This window comes from Pundamilia nyererei, unplaced genomic scaffold, assembly GCF_000239375.1.
Source record: "Pundamilia nyererei isolate P.nyererei 1_Seehausen unplaced genomic scaffold, PunNye1.0 scaffold00062, whole genome shotgun sequence".
Taxonomy (NCBI): domain Eukaryota; kingdom Metazoa; phylum Chordata; class Actinopteri; order Cichliformes; family Cichlidae; genus Pundamilia; species Pundamilia nyererei.
The window spans coordinates 2,959,204-2,983,663 of NW_005187463.1; the positions used below are offsets into that span (position 1 = coordinate 2,959,204).

The 24,460-nt window shown below is 39.0% G+C and overlaps 2 protein-coding genes across 5 annotated transcripts in view; one reads left to right on the top strand and one right to left on the bottom strand.

Moving 5' to 3' along the window:
• Positions 1 to 3,569: 3,569 nt before the first annotated feature.
• On the bottom strand, positions 3,570 to 13,418 carry haao (3-hydroxyanthranilate 3,4-dioxygenase). 2 transcript variants are annotated; one of them, XM_005735139.2, is made up of 11 exons: positions 13,354 to 13,418; positions 10,674 to 10,820; positions 10,437 to 10,515; positions 8,027 to 8,110; positions 6,778 to 6,884; positions 5,319 to 5,408; positions 5,189 to 5,232; positions 4,969 to 5,114; positions 4,192 to 4,260; positions 4,027 to 4,109; positions 3,570 to 3,891 (listed from the first exon to the last, which is right to left on the bottom strand). In XM_005735139.2, the coding sequence occupies exons 2-11, from the start codon at positions 10,760 to 10,762 to the stop codon at positions 3,819 to 3,821; spliced, it is 864 nt and encodes a 287-aa protein (XP_005735196.1). In that variant the 5' UTR covers positions 10,763 to 10,820; positions 13,354 to 13,418; the 3' UTR covers positions 3,570 to 3,818. The 2 variants fall into 2 exon arrangements, with proteins under 2 accessions (XP_005735196.1, XP_005735195.1); XM_005735138.2 differs by having other exon boundaries at positions 10,674 to 10,823; positions 13,354 to 13,417.
• Positions 13,419 to 13,451: 33 nt separating this feature from the next.
• papolg (poly(A) polymerase gamma) overlaps positions 13,452 to 24,460 on the top strand; it is a 16,478-nt gene continuing 5,469 nt past the window's right edge. Inside the window, exons 1-13 of one of the 3 annotated variants that reach the window (XM_005735135.2) lie at positions 13,454 to 13,801; positions 14,502 to 14,660; positions 14,962 to 15,028; positions 16,278 to 16,359; positions 18,034 to 18,143; positions 18,244 to 18,297; positions 18,516 to 18,627; positions 18,746 to 18,835; positions 20,774 to 20,912; positions 21,006 to 21,078; positions 22,942 to 23,062; positions 23,180 to 23,264; positions 23,944 to 23,997. In XM_005735135.2, coding sequence (XP_005735192.1) covers positions 13,785 to 13,801; positions 14,502 to 14,660; positions 14,962 to 15,028; positions 16,278 to 16,359; positions 18,034 to 18,143; positions 18,244 to 18,297; positions 18,516 to 18,627; positions 18,746 to 18,835; positions 20,774 to 20,912; positions 21,006 to 21,078; positions 22,942 to 23,062; positions 23,180 to 23,264; positions 23,944 to 23,997 — 1,163 coding nt within the window. In that variant the 5' untranslated portion in view covers positions 13,454 to 13,784. Of the gene's footprint in view, positions 13,802 to 14,501; positions 14,661 to 14,961; positions 15,029 to 16,277; positions 16,360 to 18,033; positions 18,144 to 18,243; positions 18,298 to 18,515; positions 18,628 to 18,745; positions 18,836 to 20,773; positions 20,917 to 21,005; positions 21,079 to 21,648; positions 22,179 to 22,941; positions 23,063 to 23,179; positions 23,265 to 23,943; positions 23,998 to 24,460 lie in introns of those variants that run through there. The other 2 variants (XM_005735136.1, XM_005735137.2) reach the window with 2 other exon arrangements.

Consider the following 24,460-nt stretch of genomic DNA (forward strand, 5'->3'; position numbering starts at 1 on the left):
CCTGACTGGGAAAGTACATTAAAGGAGTAGTCTTGATTTTGGAAAATAAGATAACAAAAAGTCTCTACACAAAGCCACAGATATGAATTAGCCTGGACACTTGGAAAAATAAAATATTACGAAGAAACAGCAGGTGTAGTTTTATAGTAAAGTGAATAAAAACAGAAAGAATGATCAACAATGAGCTTTGAACTATTGAGAAAGTGAAGCCAGCTTTCTTAAATCCTTTGATCTTTTCCCAAAGGATTATTCACACTAAGCTAAAAGAATCCAATCGCTTAATACAGTCAACACTCACCTTTTTATATCTTTGCTTTAAGAAGCAGTTTTACTTTAAATGTTTAGCCTCATTGAAAGTAGAAGAAACTCCAGCAATCTATTCTCTCAATGCAACATAAATGCTCTTCTCTTTGTAGCTTCAAGGCCAAATTCATGCACGTAAGCGTACAAGGAACTCTCCAATATTTCATCCTTTAAAAAGATTGTTTAAAACAGCTTGTACCGATTTGAATGAGGAAGTTAGTGTATGTATTTTTTTTTTTAAAAACCTGAACAATAACAGCACACGTGGTTCAGCACTTTTATGCACATTACACAAAGGCAAACATAGATTTACACTCTGTCTATGCAAGACAAGACACAAGCCTATTTAAGTCTCCACAGATAACGTGTCCTGCAAAGTAGTAGATGGGAGCAAAAATTAAACAAACAGTGAGAATAAAAAACAGGAAATGTCCACAAATGTAGCTAAATGCTGAAAAGTAAGTGTCAGACCAGAAACCAGTTGGTCAAACACACAAACACGTACCTTGCGTTGTGCGTTTAGCCCTGTACATTTGGCTGTGCTGTGATTGGTGCCTTCCTGGTAACATTTTTTGCTGGTGCACCTAAAGCAGTAAAATTCTGAATTCAAACAAGCTCAAATTTCAGCACTGGGATTAAATAAAATAGTAGACAAAACCTAATAAGTGGGCTTTAAATTATCTTCATATATGACAATAACATCATTAAGCTTACGCACTGCCACCCCCAAAGTATCTGGAACAATTCAAATCTTTATTGAAAGGCTCTTTCAGACTGTCGACCGAAGGCTAATTACACTGCTGATTTATAAAGTGTCACCAGTTCTTAAATGTCAGCTTTGTAAGAGACTACATGACAAATGTAGGTGGTTGAAAAGCAGAAGACAAGTACTCAACCAATCAGAAATGTCCAGCGCAGCAAGCTCCACACCCATAGTTCCCATTACTTATTAATACATATTGTCCCACCTAGCTGGAACGTTTTATTGCAGGGCAACGTTCCTGGATCTTAATTTATAGCTTACGCGTCCATGGGAAAAGTGTAGTGAAAACAATTCAGAAAATGTTCATTAAAAAAATATTTGTATTTGTTTTTTTAGTCTGGGTGCCATCGATAATTATGACTGGCATCTCACAGCCAAATATGCTTTGAACTCATTTACAGTCATTTGTGCATTACTGGGGGAAATCCCGTACTCCATTAAACAGTGGTGATTAAATAGGAACCTGGCAGTTGGCACCTAACAGCAGTGTCATCTGACAACAAGGCTGCGTTCCTGATACTCGTTGAAACTTGTGTTTTTAAGTCCTTTGAGCCACTGGGACTGAAGTTTATGAGTGACAGTCAGCTTGCAAGGAAAGCACATAATGTTATTTCTGTAGATATTTATTTATTTTTCTCTCAGCACTCACATACAATTACATCTGATGGGAGAGTACAGCTTTCACGTTCTTTAATCACTTTTATTGCAGGGTTTACATCCTTTAGTCTTTATGTGTTAGTCCATGAAATGCTTCTCAGTGAGCAGGACAGCGGTTTCTAATACAGATGTGACTTAGCTCATGCTTGGATTGAGGAGTATTTAATGACTGAGGGTATCGATTAATACAGCTACAAGTAAGAAAAGTAAAAAGAAAAGTATCCATAAATAATTTTTACATGAAGATTTACTCACTTTTCAGAGCAAGAAGTTATATTCATTTATGGTTGTAATACTTTAAAATGTAATTAATTTTCTCATTTTAATCATCCTCTGCTATCCGGGGGGAAGGAAACAAAAGAAAAGAGAGTGAGACAACACAAAAATCAGAGACATTTTAAGAAATGAAGGTGGTTGAAATCTATAGGAAAACCTCACAGCAGCAATGAGGGTAACAGAAGGAAAAGGCTTTGCTAAGGCTTTATTTTAGACCTAAAAACACTTGCTGTTGTGTCTTTCTTAATATCAAATTTTCCTTGTAAATTTCTCCATACTGTTTTGGTGACCAGGGAAATGGTATGACATAGAGGTTACTTATATTACAAATATATGTAAATTTTGGGGTGTGATGCTTAAATTAATTTGTTTTTACATCTATTTTTGTATAAAATAGGTTTTTCATGAACACAGCAATGTAATGCCTCACAGTACTAAATTGAGAAATCACATCATCATTATGTCTTCCTGCAATCTTCTACATGACGAGAGGAAAGAAAAATATGAAACATGGTTTTCTGTTTAGCCTGCAGTTGCGTTGCAGTTGCACTGGACGTAGCGCAGTAGCATTTACCATCAGTTGTGCAGTTTTACTAAGATGTGCAGGGAATAGACAGGGTGGAGCAGTCTACAACGGAGGAGTGGAAATACCAACATTACTTTTATTTTCATTGCATAAAAACACAAGAGGGTGATGGTAAAGTACAAATTGTGTCCAGGACAGAAACAGCCACACTGTACTGCTAACACAACATCAGGTCTTTGCAGACATCTACACAAACAACGTGCCAGCACAGAGCCAGCGGAGACACATCTTATTTATCACCATGTAACAAAGTGAGTGATGAGTAGTCGAGCTTAGAGCGCTGTAGCATTCATTTTAGAATCACAGTGGCAACACTTTGAAGTCTATGTGGTGCTTTTCCACTTTGTTTTGTGTTCAAATGTAACCTTAAAAGAAAAACTGCTCTTTTTAAGAAAAGGATTTATCTTATTATCTGGGACTGTAGCCGAAGGTTCATACTGGTAACTGGTAATTATGTCACAGTGTATTTCAGGACATGCTACTGAGCAACATGAAAGAAATATAAAAACAAAAAGCAGCATAACAAATTACTTTTTACTGGGAAGTAATCAAATTCATTTCTTTTAAGTAATTGTAAAACTAACACTAGATATGACCGTAATGTTATTAAACTGAATTAATTTGGTTACAAAAATCCAAACAAAGCATTGGGTTTGGCTCCGAAACCGTCAGCCTGCTGGTTGACGTGAACAGACGTGAACAGACAGCCTGCTAAGGAGTCAAATTCCTGTTAGCTCGCTGTATCAGTTCACCTCCATGCACCTCCACCTAAAAGGTTTTTGAAACAGCAGCAGGTTCTACATGTCAGTTTTGTAAGAAACTACGCAAAACATGTAGGTGGCTATGAAGCAGTTCGTTGGAAAAGTTCATCTGACAACAGTGTTATGTTCCCGATACCTGTTGAAACTTGTGTTTTTAAGTCATTAGAGCCACTAGAAATGCAGTTTATGAGTGACAGCCAACTTACAAGGAAAAGACAAATGCTCAGACATGAGGATGTTTTTATTTATGCATTTTACTCGCATAAAATTACATGTAGTGATTGATGAATGCGAGAATATAGCATCATTTTGTAATTGTTTATTAATACTGTTTACCCTTACTAAATGGTCTATGCTACTTACTGTATTTGTTTTATACATAAAACACTTTCAGTTGTTCGAGCTCATTTAAAGAATTCGTGCTCCCCTCCCAGCATATGTTTCAATGCAGGTGTGATTTGACGGTTGATGCTTAAGGTCTCTTCCTCTCTGGGTTTTGGATCACAACCAAGGCGACAGTCCCCTCAGCTCTCTGCCACTGGTATCTACGACAGAGAAAGTCACTGCATGTAAAACCACACTGGAAACCCTGGAGAGTTCACTTTCAACACTTTTGATCCAATAATTTGTACACTCAGTGAAAGAGTTTGTGATTTACTGACAACTTGATATTGACTTACTGGCTCTGCTCGGGAATGAGCAAACTGTCTCCTGCAGGAAGACTGAACTCCTGCTCGTTCATAGTCACTGTGGAAGATCCCTCCTAAGAAAGAGATGTAGAAGAGGAAGGGAGATTTACATGTGCGTCCAGGGACAGACTGTTGGGACAGACTCTGCATACATACCAACTGCCAAACCCACACATCAGTTTGGGGTGTTGTCCTCTCTGTGAGTCCAGGTCCGAACACCATCGCCTGTTGGGGAGGCAGTAAAAAGAGTCTTGTTTATCACTATCATTACCTACAACACGTCTAGTCTCCTGTTATTTCAACAATAATTATACCTTTGACTTGTACTTTTAGTATCAAAACATCCTTTCTGCCGGATAGACCGTACTATACAGTTGTGGTCAGAAGTTTACAGACACTCATCATGGGCATGTAACTTTGTCATAGTAATTTTGTTCCAGTAGTTTCCAGGTCAGGGTAGGCTTGTGCCTTTGTGGCCCCTGGATTGTCCCTGAAAGTCCGAGCCAATACCCTCTCATGTGAGGGAGACAATTTGTGTCTTCTTGTGGTGGCACACACATTAAACCTGTACTTACAAATATTTATTGAAGGTGTGATCTTGCAACCTACAGTTACTTAGTGCTTTCAAACAAATCTTGTTTATACTGGCAAAAAGAAACAACCATTGCCAGCAGTCAACCACGATCTCTGACAAGAAGCTGGTCTTCAAGGACACTGCAGAACCTTCAGGATTGCTTATTAAAAGAAATAAGTGAACGTGTGTTTATATTTGAGTGTGTTTGTACACGTTTGACCCTGCATGGATTTAAGAAACCAAAATTGTAACTATATATGAGTGCAGGCCTAAATGAAATGTTTTACTGAAAATGGCTGAAAAAAAACCCCTGATCAACCATCTCATATATGATCATTACCTGACACTAGGTTTCTTACCTCAGTCTCAAACTGAGCTCCGAACATGTCGATGGGCCTGCCATTCCCCAAAGACGGCCTCTGTTTTTCCAGCCAGTCTTTGAAGGAGAAGGGCGTCATCACGTTCATGGTGTTCAGCTGGAAAGGAGGTTCCCTGAAGACTTCATCTATCCATCCAATAATAAACAATGACACCAGCTCAAAGTTTACAGGGACTTACAATTTCCTCTGAACAACTCACTTGGATCAGGTTTTCCTGTCTTGCACTGCTTGGATGCCATGAACCTGAAAGTAAAATACAGTCAAGTCAACATACTTAAAAGAAAGAGCATGATCTGAGTATGACTTGTAAAGATGAAAAGATGCCTTACTCCTTGATTATTGGCACCAGCTGGGTTCCTAGATCCTGACAGTAGAACCATTTTTCAAATAGGATGTCAGTGGTGTTGTCTACATGGTACCTGAGAGCACAAATACATGCTAACATAAAAATCTGTTTACAGGACAAATGTGTTTCACTAAGATCTAAGACTCAATTCAATAACATTGTTATTTATCTATTGTAGGACCCTACAATAAAACTGAACAAAGTAGCTGCTGATGAAGATAGCCACTTAATTAAATCCAAGGCATCACTTAACATTTATCATTTATATATAAAAAATGTAGCCAGTGGTGTAAAGACATATCATTAAAGGTTTATTTGTTTAAATAATTAATCATTAAGCAAAATGTGCTGGGTATAATCTGAGGTATACCAGTCCCATAAATTTTATTTGACCAGATTCGATAAAGTTAGACATTTTACATTGTACTTATTTTTATTCTTGCTTGTACTTGAGAATTGATTAATTAATTAAAGTAGCTTAAGTCATACATTTTTATGAGTGTAGTTTTAAGTCTTACTTAATACAGCATGCTGTCTATTTAGTAAATGATGGTCCTGTATAGAGAAAAACAGACAGTAAGGAGAGTATTTGTAGAGCAGGGGTGTCCAAGTCCAGCCCTCCAGAGCTACTATCCTGCAGCTTTTAGATGCAGCCCGACTCTAACACAGCTGAATCAAATGATTGGATTACCTCCTCAGCATGGCATCAAGGTTGGCAAAGGCCTGATAACAAGCCATTCATTTGATTCTGGTGTGTCGGAACAAGGATGCATCTAAAAGCTGCAGGACAGTAGCTCTGGAGTGGTAGTAGGACTGGAGTTGGACACCCCTGCTTTAGAGTATAGCCGGGTTGTGATTTATGGAGGGTCAGGAGTGCCAGAATGAATTAATTAGCAATACCATTAAATTATTAATTAAATGTTTACTAAATTAAATAAATTTGGAATTTATTAATTACATAAATAATTAATTTACTGCCTATTCATTTTATTCAAAACATGTAATAATTTATTTATTTATTTCCTATTCTAATTAATTAATGACATGTTTAATTAATGAAATTATATATTTAATTGTGTATTTATTTAATGATTTTGGCACTCCTGGCCCTCCAATTGACATTTGAATTTGATTTTATTTGTTGTAAAAATGTAAATTTGTTACATACTTACAAGGTAAACATTCACGTTTACATCGAATCTGGTCAAATAAAATATATTTAACTGGTTTACAGTTTATACCACACGTTTCATTACTGATCTTTGAAAAACCTCTTTTTATGTCAGCTGAGTTTTAATTAAACTTATTGCCTCATGTTTATGAGGGCAAAGAATCTTTTCTTTTTAAGTGTCCTGTCATGTTTATGACCATTCATCATTTTTCTGTTGTCAACAACTCTCTAAGAAAAAATTCATAAAATCGAAACTGCCACAGCAGTGAACCTCAGGCAGTCGGTTTCAGTGAGCAGTCTTCTCCTTTCCATCACCAAGCCCACGGTGTTAGCCTGCCTCTGGGGGGAGTGAGGGATCCGAGCTGGCAGCAGAAACATCTAGAATTTGAGACAAAAAGTAGTGGAATGCACAGTGAAGCAGATTCACCTGAGATAAAGCTTATTGCACAAGCTTGCTGTGCTTCCTTATTTCTAATCAGCAGAGAGCGATGGGAACTGGAGCAGAAAAATAGTTTCCAGGAGGGTTTAGTGCAGTTGTCTATCTCAACCAGCATTTCACTATTATGTATAAAAAAAAAATTTATTCCTGTTTTGAAAGATGACCAAATAATTTCTATGTTCTCTGTTAAATAAGTATCTTACTACAAATTTAGAGCTAACACACTACATTGTGGGGGGCCTAAGAGACCTGGGCCCATCCCGACTGGCTGTGAGAAGAATTTTCTTAGGTCTTATCTTCAGTTACTAAATGTGGTTTTGTTTGTTTGGTTTTTTTTTTTTAGTAATTACCTGTTAAATCTGAGCAGCACAGCGCGGTTCAGCACAATGTGAAGAAACGTTCCTCTACTTTATTTGGGCGCTGCTGTGGTTGTGACATGGGTTACTGAACTTGTATGACTTCCTTATGTCTAAAAGATATTTACACCAGTCTCATCGGGAAAAACCCAATTGTTAACAAATTGGTTTTCGCAGGTTTTCTTCCTCCTTTTCACAGGAGGAGTATACTTCAGGGTCTGTCAGTGCAAAATGGGAGGAAGGGGCTACAGCATGCAAGTCAATGCATCAAATATATTTTCTTTTGAAAGTATAAAAAATGTGGAGAATAAATGGTTGTTCGAGCTGAAAGTTTCAGTAAAGTTCAGTGGCTCTGCAGCTCTCACTCTTTCTCACTCTTCTGATATTTAATTACAATCTCTTTGTTTAAGTGAATAGACGGCCTGTCTCAGTCTTCACAATTAATAATGATGGATTGGGAATTGTTTTCTTAATCTTTTCACACAAGTGTACCAGAAGTATTAAAAATAATAATCTGTGCAATTAAAAGGCCCAGACCAATTTACTCTGGACCCATCCAGAGGTAGAATCCTGCAGCTGCTCCTGCATAAACAGCTTAATTAATGCTTTTTAAAAAAGTGTTGTTGTTTTTTATTCAATTTTACAGTTAAATTCCATCTGAATGAATGAATGTGTATTTGTGCACAGCAAAGTACGAAGCAGAAACATAACAGTTTAGAGCTTACCTCTCCCTCTTTGATGTGTACATCCTTGTGTTTACCATTTTCAATCACCTTCAGACACATGTCCCCCTTCACCTGGTAGAATAACTACTTAAAACAGAGAGAGAAAGACAAACGAAGAATGGCAGTGGGTTAAATACATGTTATAAATATTTATTTGCAGGCATCAGCAGATACTTCAGTTGTGGAAAAACGGTTAGTCACAATTAACATAAAGACATCTCAGACCAACCAGTCAAGGCTCAGTCTGGATAATGTAGTACATCAATACTGAAAGAACCAAGAGGGAGCTATAACACAGAGGGTCCCAAATGCAAGGAATCAAATGTCAATATTATGTTTAGCTTCTTGATATTTCTTAAAGGGCAGTGAATCCTTTCAGCTACTTTAGTCAAAAGTATTTCCATTGGCAGAAATGTAGACACTCCGTGCTTCGTGTTAGGAACAAAAAGATCCTACACTGATTGATCAAAATCAAAATTATTAACCTAGAGAGGACATGCTGAAAATCACATAAAAAACAATGCAGCAGGCGAGTCTAATTTACCAAAATCAAAATTTTATTGCAGCAAATCAATCAAATGGTCCTCAGTAGTTTGTATGGACTCCACCAGCATGTATGCACGCCTGGTAATGTCAGGCATGCTCCTATTGAGATGGCGGATGGTGTCCTAGAATGTCTGGACCGGGACATCACTGAGCTCCTGGATAGTGTGAGGTGCAACCTGGTGGCATCGGATGGTCCCAGAGGTGAGCAAGTAAGTGGTAATTCTTTCATTCTCAATGAACTGCCTGGAATGTCTCACCACATGAAGCTGGGTGGGTATTGTAGTGCACGAAGAGCAACTCAGACCTTCCGTGGCCCTGTCCAGCTCTCCTAGAAAAACTGCCTGTCTCTGTGCTGGGAGACACAGCAAACCTTATGGCAATGCCACATATTGCTCTGTCATCCTTGAGGAGTTCAACTGCCTCAAGAACTACCTCTGTAGTGTCCACATATCACCTTCCTTTAATTTTTTTGAGCAGCATATTTACCACCCTGCTCATCCATGAAAACTAAAAGGTCAGAGGTGGGTAGAGCAGCAGTAGGACCCTAATAGAACAGGCTTTAATGACAAAAAAATGACAGTTACTAAGTCAGATACAGCATGAAAGGAGTAGATGGAAGGGAGGTGGGTGGCAAAGTGGCTTGCAGATGTGTAGCAACTGACAAAGCAGCTTAAATAGAGCGCCACATATAGCCATATATGTGATGTGTGGATTGTATCACTCGAGCCTTCAGCTGATATGAGTGGGCATTTCTTGGAACTGAGCTGACCTTTACTTCATGGCCTGTTTGAACAAACACCATGTTTAGATTTACAAACAAAGAGCTCATACGTGACTCTGATTCAACTGATTGAGTGTGATGCAGTTGGTGTTCAGCAAGAAGCATGACAACAGTCTCCAGGATGTAGGCACACGTTTCTCTCTCAGTCACTGAACAAGAAATGTATGGATAATCAAATAATCAGCTTCAATTAAAATCAAAAGAAGAAAACCCATAGAAATAATAATAATAATAATAATAACATTCATGAGCCAAACCAGAAGCTTATCTTCCTGTGTTATGGCATAAATATTTATGACAGTCAGATTCCTCAGACTGGCTCAGGCATTTAGTGGGTTTGGTTTTTCTTTTTTTCCCACAATCTGCCAAGCGCATCAAAACTTACTGGATGGCATTTCTAATCTAATCTGTCTTCCTTTCTATTTTTAAACACAAACTCTGTTACAAGAACTGTAGTTTCCATATAATTATGTTATATTAAGAGAGTCCTAGTTACTCCCGCCGTTGACTGCACTTCATTTAATTTCTTCATTTTAACATTCAGAGCATTGGGCAGAAATCACATTGCGTCAACACCCACCAAGGGCCTTCGTGATGCTTTGTTTTAATTAATATGAACCAACTTAAATTAATTAAAGCCAACAACTTTGTTTTAAAGCTTAAAATTAAATGTGCAGAAACTTGCAGTTTTACCAAAAAATCATGAGTAATTGTCAAAAAAGACAGAAAAGATCTGTATTTTTAGACCATGTCAGAAATTACCACAACACTAAAAAGGGTATCCTGAGTCATGATTCAGTATCAGTGAATGTTTAAAGTTGTGAAAGTGGCTGTCAGCTGACACACTTTATACTTTGACACAGAAGCAAAAAAACCCAGTAGCAGCAGCTGGCCAAATAGCCTAACCAAGCACTGCAACACGTGGGTGGAACTGGCCCTAAAAGGACAAATGAAGCAACTTTGCAAAAAACTGTAAGAAGCTAACTAATGTTGTCTTTTGTATTAAATTGTAGGTTCTTCTGCTTCCATGGTCCATGTTTGTTGCTGGAATGAGGGAAAAAAAGAGACTAGTCCAACTCTCACCTCCTCCCCTTCCTCTATGTGATAATCCTTCCTGGTGTTAGGGCCTCCGACAAACATGACAAGCAGCTGGGAGAAGTGCCTGAGACAAAGAGGAATTAAAATCATGTCAGTGCATGCACTGCGTGTCCTCGCAGTTCAACTGACTGAATCCCAAGTGTTCAAACCGCCACATAAATTACACATTGCTCAATAATTACAAAACTTGAGAGTGTAGCTAAGAGTAAATGCGTTACTTACATGAGTTTGTTGCACACTGGGGGCAGGAAAGCATTCTGATTTTCTGCAATCCAGTGTTCCACATTGACCTGAAGAGTACTGCTGTTCATTTTGATGTGATTTGTGCTGCAGAATGTAGCCTCTGGGACTCTCTGTCAGCTGTTATGACTGCTTTAAGCAAGAGGACACATAAAGTCCAAAATGCAGAAGTGGGAGTAAGCAAATCGGGGTGGAGCACAAGGGTTAAAGGTTGTTGTTTAATAAGTAACATAATGCTGTCCTGCAGACCAAATGGAATCCTTTGCAACGTGCACAACGCCACGATGGGAGCAGTTTTTACCCGGCCTACGCTGTACAAAGGGTATTTGAGGTCTAGTTGAGGTAAAAAAAATTATTCTCACTCAGTTTTCTGCTTCATTGGTGGTTGTATATTTTGGTTGGGTTTCAATCAACTTGTAATTAAAGTCCGTTCCTTTAATTTTCTATTTTTATTTAAGTGAAAGCACACAAGTTACACTTATTGTGCATTTTGTGTAATCTAAAACTGTTGGGTTGATCTGACTTTAAAACAAACACAAAAAACTTGCTTAAATCATGCTACCAATTCATGTAATAAAATTAAGTTCTTTCAGTGGTGTTTTTTTTTTTTTGGGGGGGGTTGTGTATAACATGTAAAATATTTAGCATCTTCTTAAAATTCAATATAGCATAAAGGTTAAAAATCCGACCTGTATGCTCATTTCGAACCAGAAAACTGTCCTGGGGTCAGTCAGACCAATCAAACTTTTTATTTTATTTCTGGATGGATGGATGGATGGATGGATGGATGGATGGATGGATGGATGGATGGATGGATGGATGCTGCATCCTCCATCCTGAAGAGGAGAGGGACCAGAGGCCATTCTGGCTCATTATCAGCACACACTTCAAAAGCTACAAAACACATGGGTGTACAAACATGGTGAACAAAAAACATTGATCTACTTGGATTTTCCAACACAACCATCTATGAAGTTTACAAAGAATGGCCCAAATAAGAGAAAGCAACACTTTTCTGGGGGAAAATGCCTTGTGTGTGCCAGAGGTCAGGGGAGAAAAACCAGGCTGCTTTGTGCTGGTAGAAAGGAAACAGTAACTGAATAATCATTACAACCAAGGCATGCGGAAGAGCTCTGAACCTAACCCCAACAGGTCGCAGCAGATGACATTCTAAAGGGTTTACTAACTTTTGAGAATCAACGATGAATGAAGATGAAAGTCTGTGTGAGATATTTGGTCATGGGCAAACAATACACTGACCAATAAAAAGAGTCAGGTTTAGTCAGCCAAGTTTACATAAAGCCACAAAAACATCCACCACAAAGAAAACTGAAGTGAAAATGGTAATTTAATCTGTTCAGTATCATATCTGCTGTACAAAGTGTGCTTAGATTTAAGACATTTAATCAACTGGTAATCACTTAACCTTCAGTATGAAAACAAAACAATTAACTATACTATTGACAATGTTTTTGATGTCGTGTTTTCAGTGTTTTCTTGCCAAGATATGTTGAGCAAGATTCATCACAAGAGCAGTTGCTTCTTCCTTATCGTATTATATTGTGTGACTAATATATTCTTTGCTGAAGAATTATGTGACCAGTGAGCAGCAAGTACATCAGAAATTTGAAGTTCAGTGGAATATGAACAAAGAAGTCCTTCAAGTGCTGTTCAGAGATATTTAGTAAGTAAAATCCTGCCTCCTAGTGGGCCAACTTGAAATGACAGTTTTACAAGTAGCTCACATTTTTTAAACATATGCAGCAAAAAAGTATATGCTGTAAGTTATCGAGAGCATAAACAGATTTTGCTGTTGAAATGAAATTTTAGGTAACTTATCAAAATGTAGATAAATGAAGACGTGTAAGTGCACACATCATGTGGAATGTTTTAGACAGTTAAAGTGTATTTTGTCCCAAAAAAGAGCTTGGGAACATGGTTATACTACTTCTGTTAACCCCATTCAATAAAAAGCTGCGTCTACACTTAAGGCACATTTTTTTTATCCTTTTAAATCCATCGTGCTGGTGTGCAGAGGTGTACAAAGTTAAACTACCACTGTCCAAAAACATATTAAACTCGCTGTAGATGCTTTTAAAGGAATTTCCGCCAGTTTATTCAAAGAGTGAAAGTCTGAGTTAACTCTATGCCATAAACAAAATAAGAAAAAAGAAAGAAAATACTTTTATCTATCTAGTTATTGTAACTAAAGCTATATTTTGTTGCATCTGTTATTTATTGTTTTTTTCTGTGAGACGGTCCCCCCCTCGTGGTCACAAAGGTAATAAAATATCATCCCAATACAACAGTTACGAAGTATTTATTTTGTAGACAGACTGTACATAAAGTCAGAACGCGTCTATCAATTACAATTCAATTAATATTTTTTAATGTACTTTTAATTTTATGAAAACTGTTTAAGCGGGGTCATTCAATGAAGGGATAAAGACTTAATTGGTTCTCTTCCTGTGCGTTCCTTTTAACCCATCACAACCAATATTAGCTTGTGTACACTCAAATTAGTAACGTGACCTCTAATCAACGTATTATATATTTTTATACTTAGTCGTTTTGAAGCTTATTATTTATTTAAGTATTGATTATAGTTTATATGTTATTCCTGATACACTTTTTTAAAGAGAAAATTGGATGTTAGTGCTACCTGCATCCGCTCGTGTTTTGTTGGGCTCATCAGGTTCAAGCTAGGCCTCGGTGGTCACGTGATTTGTGGCCTCACTGAGGCGGTGCCTTCTGCTCAGCGTGCTGCACGCAGTTATCTCAGCAAACACCGTCACATTTGTAATTTGGGGTTCAAAAAATTCCATATAACATTTGGACGTGTGTTTAGCTGATAGAAACCGAAACGTCCTTGCTTTTTGCGGATTAATTAGATATAAATATTCTTTCAGAGACACGAACCGATATGTTCACACATAAGAACTAATTCCGGTTCACTGGGAAGCTTTGAACTGCTTTCTGGAAAGTGACCATTGTTGTAATCAGGTCGAGGCTGTTATCATTTCCACTTGCTGACTTTCTTTGTGTTTTTTACGGATTTGCAGCAGAAAAACAGCGCAAGCTTTTTAGAGTGTCATGAAAGAAATGTCAAGGTAAGTTATGCATGTGACACATTTTTTCCTCATGAATGATTTTGCCCGCGTTTAAGACAATTCTGAAGAATAGGCTAAAGGCTAACGTTAGCAAACTGTCACAACAAGGCCTGCAGCCTTCGGTTGCTGGCTGTCCCGCTTTGTCGCTGGTGGGAAACTGCAGAGTAAATGTGTCAAAATACCCGCATAGTTTCCACTTGTTGGTTTTATTTGGGAAAATGACAACTTTTAAAATGTCTTTCTGTCGAGTCGTTACTTAAACCAATTCTTCCGTAGCATCCGGCTAACGTTTTGCCAACTTGCTAAATTAGCCAAATTGTTAGCTTCCCGTCGTGTTTGTAGCATCTCTGCTAACGCTCGCACGCTGTAAGGAGAGGTTGAATAGTGGCACTTTTTAAATTTGCTGTCTTGGTCAACTCGCTTTCCAAGTTCGACATTGCACACAACTATGGATTTAAAGCTTGCTGTGTGTGGGAGATGTGATTTAATCAGGTTGCTGTCTGTGGAGTGTTTACACAGTATAGTGTTCGCGGCAACAGAACAAGCTAACTGCAAAACCCGACTGGTGTTTATTAAAGTCTTGTTAACGCGTTGGGGAATGGTTCATGTCTTGTTCTTACTGAGCTTGAAACTTAAAAAAAGTGTGCTAAGTGGTGGTGTAGTATCTGCTTTTTGATCTGTTGTACCACGTTTATCGCAGCACCATGCCTAGTGGGCAGCAGCCTCAGAAACACTATGGCATCACCTCTGCGATTAGCCTCGCGCCCCCACGAGAAATAGACCACCACTACACCAAGAAGCTCTGCGATGCAATGAAACCTTTTGGAGTGTTTGAAGATGAAGAAGAACTCAACCATAGGTGAGGAATGCATGTTCTCTCTCCCTCTTTCTTTGTTAATAATATACCAATCACCACAATACAGTCTTTGAATATGTTGATTACAAACCTATGATTTGAAGAGCTATAAGCATTTAAACTAAGCCTCTCTGATATCTATTGTCTGCATTTTATTTGATGTGCACATTAACTAAGTGAATGTACATGGGCATGTAAACTCTTAGGACAGGTGACCTTGTGAAAATCATTTTCACTCTCTCAATGAATTTGTGGAAATGAAGGATTGTGAAAGAAGTGTCAGCTAAAAAGTCTTTCTTTTCAGACTTGCAGTTCTTGGGAAGCTGAATAACTTTGTTAAAGAATGGATTGCAGAGATCAGTGAGTTAAAGGTAGGTTCTGCTTGGGAAGCTGAATGATTTCTAACCCTATTACCAGTTTCCACCCCCAGAGTTCATTTTATGGTCATGCTGAACTGAGATTTACGGTCCCAAAAATTTGTCTGCCTGTTTGCGCATCTCTGTTTGGGGGTTGTTCACCCACCCCAAACCTACTGTCCTAAATCATATTTGCTTCCACACACTCCTCCAAAGTCCTGATTGCCTGTCGCTGGAAGTGGGTGATGTGTCATCCTACTCTTGATTAGTTGACAAGTGGGCCAGAATAGAGAAGGGAGCAACAGTGGAGTTCGCTGGGAACAGGTGAACTGTGGAAAAAGAATTCAAAGATAAAAAGAAAGAAAAATACAGCATGAAATACACAGACCCTAGCTACTGTAGGCACTACTTTTTTTTTTAACATTTGGTTTCACTTCAGCTCTTTGTGCATCAGAAGTTTGATCTTCTCTGTGTCTGGAGGAACAACAATCTTACAAGCAAGAGTGTGGCCCACAGATCAATTCTACCACATACTCTGTACACTACCTCCACTACGCTGATGACAAACCTGTCTGCAGGCCTGGAGTGGACAGTGACCGCACCACCACCACTGGGCCATAAATCCCATTTAAGACTAGGGCTGTTCTACTGTCTAATGCTTGTTTTTGTTTTTTTAACTGTTTATTGAGTTAGGCAAAATTTTTGCAGAGTTTTACAGAATTTCCCACTCTCTATAGTTGTGTGACATTAATTATTGGATTAACAGGGGGAAAGCGCTCAATTGAAATGAGCTTTATCAACAATGCATGAGTATCACTGCAGATGTCCACGTGTTTAGCACTTTATTTGTGACCCCACAGAAACACTGTGCTACAGAGACACCAACTACGCAAGCACCCTTTAAAGAATAAATAACAGGTGTCTATTGAACCAGCAGAGTATAATCTTTGCTTTAAAGTTTCCTCGTCCACGAATATGCAGAGCCATATGACGACATCCACATGCCTGCCAATTTTTGTGACTACTCAGCTGCACTACAAAATAATAAATACCTGTGCAGTAAAGCACAAATGGTCTGTGGTGTCTGCATCTCTCTACGTTTCCAACCAAGTGTATTCCCTGTCTTGTGCGAAGATGATGGGGCTTAGTGCTTTATGAAGTGTTTAATCTTAAACTGTCTAATCAGACACTAAAGTGACACTAACACTTTCTTCTGTTTTGTTAAAAGTCATACTGACTTCAGTTTCTTATCTCTGCTCTACAGAACCTTCCACCATCAGCTATTAGCTGTGTTGGGGGCAAGATATTTACATTTGGTTCATACCGACTTGGAGTGCACACAAAAGGTATGTGTATCTGTTACTCTAATAATTTAACATCTTGTCAACGTGAAACCTGTAGTGTATGATGATTGGCTGGTTCTTTTGGCACAAAAAGAGCGTGTTAGCTGAGCATTATTACCACCTATTGCAGAACCCCGTACAAGCAGGTGTGCAACATTGTTTTTGAAAAGCTCAGCTCTCCCTGACCGCACTGAAACACAAGGCTGTCGCTGTCATTGTCATGTTCCTGTGCTATTGAGTGGTTTTGAAAAGGCTAGTTTTGGGGTCAGAAAACTGGGTAAACAAACACTGGTGTGAATGTGGTTTGAGTCTGCCATTGTTTTAAACAGCTGGCCAGTGTGACAAAAGGGTAAAATCTTTATTTAAATACAAGAGTATAATAGTGATTTGCACTGTTCTCATTTTTTTTTTTAAAGTTACCTGGTTAGCATGTAAACTTTGCAGTATTTTATATTTCAACCTTTTGCTTTCTCGGACAGAATATATTATATATTGATATATTATTGTAATTGTAAATATTTTTCTTAGTAATGAGCAATCAGATATTGCAAAACTGCAAATGAAGTTCTTTGTCTTTCATTTCAGTAATTTTAGTTGCTGCGGAATGAAAATGTAGTGCAAACATGCTGTCATTAAAAACCTGCGATGTCACGTATGACAGCCTGATCTGTATTACAGTTTAGTCCAACTTAATGCAATCACGTGTGAACTACTGTTATGCATTGGTGTTTTAATGTGAGACAGCAGTTACCAGTCCTGTTTGAGATAATGAGCTGTTATTGTCACAAACATTGCAGCATCGCGTACCCAAGTTCCACCATCCTGAGCAAATTTGGAGATAGTTCTGTTAAGCTAAGAGTGCACAGTGTGTTTGATTTTGTTTTGGTTTTGGTTGTTTTTCCATCTTGGGATCTTCGTAGAATTCTATTGTAGATTTCTTCTATTTTACTGCCATATGACACTTTCAAATCATGTGTCACATCAATCTCATGTCTCACTCTTATAAAAGTGTTACAAAAATGTTTTCCCAACTTCCTTCCACACACCTACAGTTGCCTCTGCTGACTTTACTAGAAAAAAAAACCAATAGCACCATCAAGTAGACTGAGAAAGCAACGGATTTTATTATTGTAGTGCTAAAATTCAATTTATATTTGAAATTTGTGTAATAAACAGAGGAAGGGCATTGCTGTTCGACAAACTGATGCGACAGTTTCTGTTATGCTGGCCACAAATTGTCTCTTAAGTGATTCAAATATTCCAACTGTTTATCAAAACATTTTCATCAACATGGTCAATATTTAAACTCCTTTGTTAAAAATCTGCTCAGTTTTGAATGTTCCCTGTGTGTTCTTCCTTTCTAGTCCCCTTGGCAGGTTTTTTCCCCCTCATGTAAATGTTCAGTAATTTAGCCACCTTGAACATTGCTACTTCCTCTAAACCCATAACATTTTCTACACTAAACATGAGCAGTCATTAGGCCTGTTGTGCTCAATAGTTGCAGAACTTCTTTGGATGTTTACATACCTAGTTTAGTATTTCCTAAGTCTGTGCTTTAAACCATAACGTTTTATCATGTAATCTTGACTGAATCAACTTTACTATCATTTGATTCATCAACCCTTTATCCTGCTGATCAATCCAGATGACACTGATCAAAGTAACTCCTCCTTACAGGAGCTGATATTGATGCCTTATGTGTGGCTCCACGGCATGTAGAAAGAACAGACTTTTTCCAGTCTTTCTTTGAGAAATTGAAACAGCATGAAGAGATTAAAGATCTCAGGGTAAGTCTTGTTGCCACAGCGGGGGGCAGACTGACCTACAGTGTCCTCAGATGTCCTTTGTTGTTGATGAGGCCTTTTGTTTGTTCTCTACTCCCTCAAGGCTGTTGAGGATGCTTTTGTACCAGTGATAAAATTCAAATTTGATGGAATTGAGGTGAGTTTCATTGTCACCCAAATGATAATCATGATTACATCAGTGCATGCATACTGATTAAAGTAAACTAATTACACTACTGTGTTGGTAACATGCTTGCTGCAGGGTACTTTGTGCCATGTTGCTTTGGTCATGTTTCCCATTTCAACAAGTATGAAGGGTTAATCCCATGACGCAAACATTTTTATCTCTAATGTTTTATGTCTCTGTGTGAGCAGATTGACCTGCTTTTTGCCAGATTGGCCTTACAATCCATTCCAGACAACCTGGACCTGAGGGGAGACTCCATCTTGAGAAACTTGGACATTCGATGTATCCGCAGCCTTAACGGTGCGCTCAGTGGTCACTGCTGATCTGAGGCTTTAAGTTAAAACTGACACATCTCCAAAGTTTTCCTAATGGTAATTTCCACAACTGTAACACTGCCTTTTTTTTTTCTTTCTTACAGGTTGTCGAGTAACTGATGAAATTTTGTACCTGGTGCCGAACAAAGAGAACTTCAGACTGACACTGAGAGCCATCAAACTCTGGGCAAAACGTATGTGTGCTTGCACTTTCTATGTGTTTGCCGTTGTTTGCGTTTATTGTATTTATTTGCACTTGGGTTGTGTATCCTGTATAGAGGTTTAGGACGTGGCGTCATGCACACATCGCTCGAGAGCTGCCATATTGGACATAATAAGCGTTAGCAATCATGTCTAATTACTCAAGTAGTTTAAATAGAAATTGGATACAGGCATCAAATAAACAGTATAATGGCGTAACAAATATAAGTTACTTGAATTTTTAAAATCACCAGTGTTTGTTTGAAACAATATTTGACTATTTAAAATTTTTATATGTATTATCTCGTTTTTTTTATTTTAAATTTATTTTATTATTATTATCTTCATCTGCCTTCTTCACCACTACACTCAGCTTCTCACCCTCCTCATCTTAAGCCTCACTCCTGAGTTGAAGTTAAATGGTAAATGGCCTGTATTTATATAGCGCTTTACTTAGTCCCTAAGGAGTCCAGAGCGCTTTAGACTACATCCAGTCATCCACCCATTCACACACACTGGTGATGGCAGCTACATTGTAGCCACAGCCGCCCTGGGGCGCACTGACAGAGGCGAGGCTGCCGGACACTGGCGCCACCGGGCCCTCTGACCACCACCAGTAGGCAATGGGTGAAGTGTCTTGCCCAAGGACGCAACAATCGAGACTGTCAGAGCCGGGGCTCGAACCGGCAACCTTCCGTTTACAAGACTAACTGCCAACGATCGCCCCAAGTTAGGGTTATAACATGAGTAACCCTATGTGAACAAACTTAGTTTAATCTCTATATTGTTGCAATTGGTTAACGGTACCAGATCAGACATGTGACCCTCCCGTTTCTGGACAGCTGACAAGAGATGGCTAAACAACAAAATAACATCACAAGCTAACATCATGCCAGCTAACATTAGACTCTAGCGTCCAAAGACTTTTAAACGCTTTCCCTCTGATCAAAACTTTGATTACATTCTCAAATCACCAGAGTTTATGTTCTAAGTTCGAATCTGCCCACATAAGATCCAAAGTTTCAGGAACAACCATAAATGGCAGCAAACAGGAAATAACAGCAGCACTTACTGACAGAAAATTACAGATATCCTCAACAATTCATCTCAGTGTGACTGTCGTTAATCAGAAATGAGCTACGTTGACCCATTGATAATGTAAGGGATAATGCACAGAGAGGTGCCAATATCAATATCGTGGTCCACTTGATCCAGTGACTACAGTCCAGTAACTAGAGTTTGTTACCCATCTTGACACAAAATACTGAAACATTCAAACTTTTGTAGACTTGTATATCTCGTTCAATGTAATGTTTGATATAAATCGTGTGGTGTGATGTTGGGGAGAACGCCAGGAGAGGAGAAGTTAACATCCATCTTCAGCTCTTCGCTGCCAAGTTTCTCCACATAACGAGCAAGATGCTTGTCATAAAATGTTTCACTTCCTCTGAGAGAGTATATACACTTGTTTGTTTATTCATAGCTGCTATAGTGTGTCTCATCTATATGTGGTGTAGGTTTTTCACTATGTTTCAGGCTTATTACATGTCCGAAATGGCCGATAAGTTAATGCCACGTGGTAAGCGGTCACATCTCTGCAAATCCTTTATGTAAACATTTGTGTTTACTATCACATAAGGCCAGAGGGGCCGATGGCGCGATATGGCAGCCTGGCTTCTGTCAGTCTGCCCCAGGGCAGCTGTGGCTACAACTGTAGCTGCCTCCACCAGTGTGTGAATGTGAGAGTGAATGAATAGTGGCATTGTAAAGCGCTTTGGGTGCCTTGAAAAGCGCTATATAAAATCCAATTTATTATTATTATTATTACTACAACAAAAGCGCTCCTCCTGTTTTTCTCACATGTCAGTGTATAACTCAGAGTGGTTAGTGATGCTCTTCTCAATAACCTGTAACATTTCCTGTGGCTGCAGGTCGAGGAATCTACTCCAACATGCTGGGCTTTCTGGGTGGAGTGTCATGGGCTATGTTGGTAGCCAGGACCTGCCAGCTCTACCCCAACGCTGTGGCTGCCACACTTGTCCATAAGTTCTTCTTGGTTTTCTCTAAATGGTGAGATTCTGCAACTTATCGTCTTCCGCTTTTTGGCAGCGTCTCACAGCCCAAATATATTTATTTACTGCATTCATTACCTTCCTTTTGTAGGGAGTGGCCGAATCCGGTGCTTTTGAAACAGCCTGAGGATAGTAATTTAAATTTGCCTGTGTGGGACCCGAGAGTGAGTATTACACCAGTGTTTTACCTTCTTATGGTATTGTTATGCCCTCTGTTTTGCACATGTATTGCTGTGTAGACACTGGTAAAGCTATCTGGATGGAGATGTGATAAGTTTGTTGGTGTGTTTTTTAAATTTGGCTCGACAGCTAGTGTGTAGGTACATTTCACATCTCTTATTTCATGTCTCCTCATCCCTATGTCCTCACGTGACCACGACATTGATTGGGTCCCACTCATGAGCTCCAGTGCTCTTAACTCTGCTCGGAGGAGGCCTCCCAGAGCAGAGCAGTTTGGAGGAAGGAAGACTTCCCACATGGACGTCTTGTCAGATAACACACCCCTACAATAGAAAGTGCATTAGATACAGAATAGAGCTGAAATCTTTTTTTATGGGAGTCTCATTTATTTTGGAGACTAAGCCCTTCGTACCTTCTAGCGCTAGTATACATATGGTAACCGTACCATAAGTGGTAGGGCTGAGTGGGGCAATGGTGTGTGTACAGAATATTTCAGGACATATTGAGACTTTTTTTTGCAAATGTAACTCTGTTCTATCTTGTCAACCTCACAGAGCCATGGGAAATTACTTAAACTGAAGAAGACATTGAAGCTATTAATAAATGACTTGGATCTGTGTAAAAATAAAGAACATTTAATCAAACTTTCTCGGGAATTGAGAAAAATCTTTTCGTCTGAACATTTGTTGTTCCTGTGATAGTTTGGGTGGTTTTTAATGAACAGTATTTGGTGGTTTGGTGGCTTTTAAATGAACGCGGCCTCCTAATTTTGCGTTTTGATGTAAAAAAAACAAATTGTTTTTGAATGTAAAATGACTGTAGGTGATCGCATCCTTACACCAGGGGGTGCTGCAGAGTTGATGAGAGGGGTTATTGAGCCTGTTCTCTTACAGTCAGAGCAGGAGCAGCTCGTCTCTTTCAGTCTTTTCCTTTTCCAGCTGTCATATGTTTGTTTTTATAACTTTGCTTATAAATCTCTTTTCAAACTAAATGCTTTTTGCCTTAATTGAAAACACTCAAGCCCTTTGTAACTACTGTGTCATGTTTATTGTGTCCCTTCAGCAATAAACACTTTTTAATTGCATATTGGTGTCCTTTCCGTTCAGTCACTTGGCGACTGCTGAGCTGTAGGCTGAAAATACCGTTTAGATTTTATTCATGCCACATGTTTGTTTTACGCTGAGACATTCATCACAGTGTGGACTGTTAAAAGCACAAACTGTTTATTTCCTGGTGGTAAGTTGGCATTTGGCCGTAGGCCCTCCCCTCTCTCTTAAATACAGAAAAGCAAGTATCCAGTGTAAAACCAATCATATGCAGGATACTTAAGAATGTGTCCCACTTTTGTGACAGGCTAAATCCAGATTTGGTGATGCTTATCATGCAGCTGGTGTTAAGGCTCATTGTGCACATAAAATTTCAAGTGTTTTGTAATGCTGGCAAACATGAATAGCTCTCATTTGATGTTAAAGATTAGTTATGGCTCATAGCCTTTTTTTCTTTTTTTCATTTTCTTTTATTTATTTATTTATTTATTTTTTGTTTTTTTAGAAATAGTTTCTTTAATTCCGCCATCCTCACATTGCCTGAGGGGAAAAAATGCAAATGAGGGAAATTTAAGGCAAGCAGAGTGAATTGGGATGTACTGTGTGGGTGGGTGGGATGTGTGTACCTTTAGCTTTATGTTGCTTTTGTGCGTGTGGGTGTGGGTTGTGGTGAAATTGATCTTCTCATTCAGCTCGGTGGGTGGAGTGCACTGACGCAACAGCTCCCTGATCTGCAGAGAACCCAACAAGAGTCCCCTGTGCTGCGTCTTTCCTTAATTAATCGACCTTTTTAAATTCTAGGTGAACCCAGCTGACAGATATCACCTGATGCCCATCATCACACCTGCCTATCCCCAGCAGAACTCCACATACAACGTCTCCACGTCTACACGTACCATCATGAGCGAGGAGTTCAAATACGGTAAAGAGTGAATCAGCAACGTAGCACTGCGAAGTCACTTCATCAGTGTTTTCCAATTTACACTGGGTGTACACGAGGGCTGAGTCATCAAATCCATCTTCGTTCTATCATGAACAGGTCTCAGCGTCACAGATGAGATTCTTCAGGGCAAAGCAGAGTGGTCCAAATTGTTTGAGCCGCCCAACTTTTTCCAAAAATACAAGTGAGTGCTCTGTCTGTGCTTTTGAAACCGCCTGAGGATAGCAATGTAAGTGTACCTGGGTGGGACACCCCTCCCCTTTGCTTTTTGCTTGTTCTACATTTTGAATTTGCCAGGTGCATATTTAAAAAAACACAAATTTTAAAAACACAAATGCTTTATGCAGCTGAAACGAACTAGTGCAACTTGCTCTACACACACACACACACACCCCCCCCAGCAAGTTATTGTTTCTGTGGTGTGGGCAAATTTGAGTCATTCTGTGGTCACTTAGGGTGACTCACTTTGTTTATGAATGTTCCTCCCACACGCAGTTTCTGCTGGCTTTCTGTTGGTGCTGCTCTGTTACTGGAGCTACAATGGTCACCTGAGCAGTGGTGGGACTGTCGATGCCCAAAAACTGTGGATTTTGCTCCTCGGTGTGGTATTGAGGATTGGTACAAGATCATTAAGACTGCACAGTAGTGCATCAGCAGACCAACACCAATCTCTGTGAAAGCCTGAGGTCTTTCAGGACCTCTGGATTTATTATTTGCATAACTTCCATCCATTCTCTTCCGCTTATCCTTTTTAGGGTCGAGGGGGGGTGGAGTCTATCCCAGCTGTCTCAGGGCGAGAAGCAGGGTAAACTCTGACCATAACTTGTTTAACTTTATTTATTTTCTTCTTTTTTTTGTGGCAGACATTACATTGTTCTCACTGCCAGTGCATCGACAGAAGAAAACCACTTGGAATGGTGAGTGTCAAAGATCAAGATTTCTAGTAGCTCAGGAGCTCTAAATCTGTAAATCACCATCAGCCATCATTGTCTTTGATATTAATTGATACATTTGAGCCTGCCAGTTTGCATGCCAGCTTAGTTTCATCTGTATTTACAGTCATGGTACAGGATCATCTATGTAAAGTGTGTATGAAAAAGGTGAATGTAGCTTCGGTGTGTGACAAATTAAGCTTTTGCAGAAGTGTGTGACTTTTGTTCTTTTTAAAACAAAAAGTGAAATTGTTTAGATGTATAGGTCTTCATCTAGAACCTCAGTAAACTCTTTCCTGATGAGTTTAGTCTCAGCAACTAGTGTCAGGTCTTATCGAAGACAGTATAATGATCATTTTTGTCCGATTAAGTCCAAAACAAGGATTTAGCAGGCCTAACTTGTGATTGTGAGCCCCATCCGGTTTCCTTAGGTTTCTCTGAGATTTGC